Source organism: Rhea americana, unplaced genomic scaffold (genome assembly GCF_003343005.1).
Source record: "Rhea americana isolate MKP2758 unplaced genomic scaffold, rheAme1 scaffold_2, whole genome shotgun sequence".
Lineage (NCBI taxonomy): Eukaryota > Metazoa > Chordata > Aves > Rheiformes > Rheidae > Rhea > Rhea americana.
In genome coordinates, this window is record NW_028186149.1 from 7,381,469 (window position 1) to 7,384,191 (window position 2,723).

The 2,723-nt window shown below is 38.7% G+C and overlaps 1 protein-coding gene across 3 annotated transcripts in view; it reads left to right on the forward strand.

The window, feature by feature from the left end:
- Window positions 1-2,723, forward strand: part of GLDN (gliomedin) — a 57,413-nt gene that overhangs the window by 51,771 nt on the left and 2,919 nt on the right. For all 3 annotated transcript variants that reach the window (XM_085303404.1, XM_085303403.1, XM_085303405.1), the window contains one exon: window positions 670-820. In XM_085303404.1, the coding sequence (XP_085159530.1) occupies window positions 670-820 (151 nt within the window). The remainder of the gene's footprint in view (window positions 1-669; window positions 821-2,723) is intronic.

The following is a 2,723-nucleotide window of genomic DNA, read 5'->3' on the forward strand; positions in this document are numbered from 1 at the left end:
AAAAAAGAAAAAAGAAAAAAAAAAGAAAAGTTTTCTTACCTTACCAAATTAATATTTCTAGTTAAGTCTGATTTATTTTACCCACATCCATCTTCAGAAAGTTTTCCACATTACCTGTGTGATAGGTGATTATATACACGATTACAGACTTTTTGCCTTAGAATTTTCCTAATTTGTACTATTCTCAGACATTTTCAGAATCCAATGTTAACTCTGAAAATAGTTTTAGGATTTTTTTCCCTAACAAATCCCAGTTTAAATGCATGTTGTTCATGCCTCTGTATTCTTTTAACAGTTTCCTATGGTTTTACTTCCCTAAATTGTATGTAAGCATTTTGACTTCCAGCTTGGTAAGGCATGTCCTAAGTGCAGGACAATTTCCAGGACCTAAGTGGAAAAAGGAAATACGGTATGTGTATTTGCCAACTCTTTTTAGAATTTGAGCCCATCAGGTCAATGGGATGCAGGCACACAAACAGCTATATAGATTTTTAGTGTTTGATTATTTTATCATGTTCCAGTGTTTTTGAATCAGTGCTGAAAACACAAATATGCTTGTCTGTCAGAAACTTGATTCTTGTTGAATTTTAGTAGAGATTGAAATTTAAGGTAGAAATTTCAGAACTTAGATAAACCAGTTGTTAAACTCATGTTGTTCCCTCCATTTAGGAAACTCTATAAAAGAATATGAGAATTCCAATGCGTTGCTGAATGACAGCTACAGGATCATTAACATCACAGGGTTCTTCTATGGATGTGGTCATGCAGTACAAAACAATCATCTGTACTATCAAAAGGGAGGAACCAATGTCATTCTGAAGTAAGTAAGTCAAACAGTTGGCTTAAGGCAAACGATGTTTTAGAAACAGGAGCAATTGCTCAGAGTGTTGGAAAGGAACCTCAGTTGGAAAAGCAGACGACTTTTCTATACCATTTTGTTTCTTTTGGAGCCTGTCTAGAATAGGAAGAATGGAGAGAATGATCACTGACTTAAAGAGTGATTAATTCTTTACCATCTGTAACTGGAATGTGGGCCACCGACCTTCCACAGTCTGTGTGTTCAGATGCCGAGGGAAGGAAGGGAACTGGGAAGGTAGTTCAGGTCTTTTTCTCTGCTCTACCAGTTCTGTAGATATTGTTAAAGCTGCATCCAAGTTGTTAACTTTTGTAGTAGCTACGTGATACACATGGGGCAACTGGACCTCAAGATTAACAAGATGTCACGTGCAGAGATGACAACTGATTTTTCTGTGCATATCCTGGCTTCCAGTAGGCTTGCATTATACATTCATTATGTTGCTTTGAGTGTCCTTGCACTTTCTGGCTGTATTCATAACTACCTGAAAGAAATGGGAACTAAGGAATTTGGAGCTCAGGAAAAGGGAATTTAAATAAAGAAAGTAAGTGGTGCTCGTGCCTGCATCAGGGTGGGAATTCGTTCAGTGCTATTTTAGGGGAGAAGAATGAAGGGTTATATGGTGGAAACCTGCTTGTGGAGCATCTTGGCTTTCCAGAGCTTCCTACTTCTGCACCATAAATGCCTTGTGCTCAGATAGCACCATTCTTAGCCAGTAGAAGTTGTTGGCTAATGCTGCCAGTGTGGAGATACGCACTAAGGCATCAGCTGAGGACATGGTGACCCAGTGAATTGCACATTCCATTAGTGAGGAGTGGCTCCACTGATTGATTTCTCATAATCAGAAATTTCTACAACAGTCCCAAAATGTCTCCCTGAAATTGAACYGGGAATTACATCTATGTTCCTTCACTTTCTATTGAGGACAGAAACAGATAATACAAATCAAAAACAAAATGCCGTCTTGTGGGAAGAGCCAAATGCAGACAATCCAAGGGCAAGCAAAAGATTGCATCTGCTTTCAAGTTCCCTTACATGACTCTGATGTTTGAGCCAAGAACATTGCTATACTTTGATGTCTCTTCCCAAGCAGGTGTGAGCATCTTCTTCCTATTATCATTTGGAAGCCAAGGAATGCGAACAAGCTGCTGGGATTGTATAATAATTATTCTGCCAGAGACATGCCCACCTTTTGGCAACCTTCTTTAAATACTGTCAGGGAGTTTTGTTTTTTAAACGGCCAACACTGTCTAAATAATACAGTGATAGGACAGAGGTTCCTAACCCATACTTGGGTACCACTAATTGGGAACTGCCTTCATGTAGAGACTAACACAGATTATCTGTAAAAGTCTGAGAACTTCTCTGAGAAGTTGTTGAGAGATAGCCCTTCTGTTCAGTTTTCTCTAAGATTATTTACCTCCAGCACAGATAGGAGTAGGCACTACGAACTCTGTGATAGTGAAGTCCTTGATTTTGGGCTGGAAAAAGATATGCTTCAGGGATTTTTTGTATTTAATGTAAAGAACAGGTGAGGATTTGGCTGGCTGATATTGCAAATGTTGAAAAACACATAAAAAAAAAAAGTTCTGCATCTTACTGTCAGAAACTAGGTTTTGCTGATTTCCTCTGGCTGGCTTTCTCTCAATGGTCGCATCCCTTGTGTTATGAATGCTCCATTCCTTCCTCTGTTTCCTAACATGCTTTCCCATATCTACTCTTTTTTGTTGACTTCATTCATCATAGTGAATGGAAGTGTCTTTGTAGCTTGAGCTTTGCTGTGGTTGATGAAATATTGCACTACATTTTGTCATTTACTCCAAGCTGGCAGGTGATTAATGAATTTTTGACCCATTTGGAGTGCTAG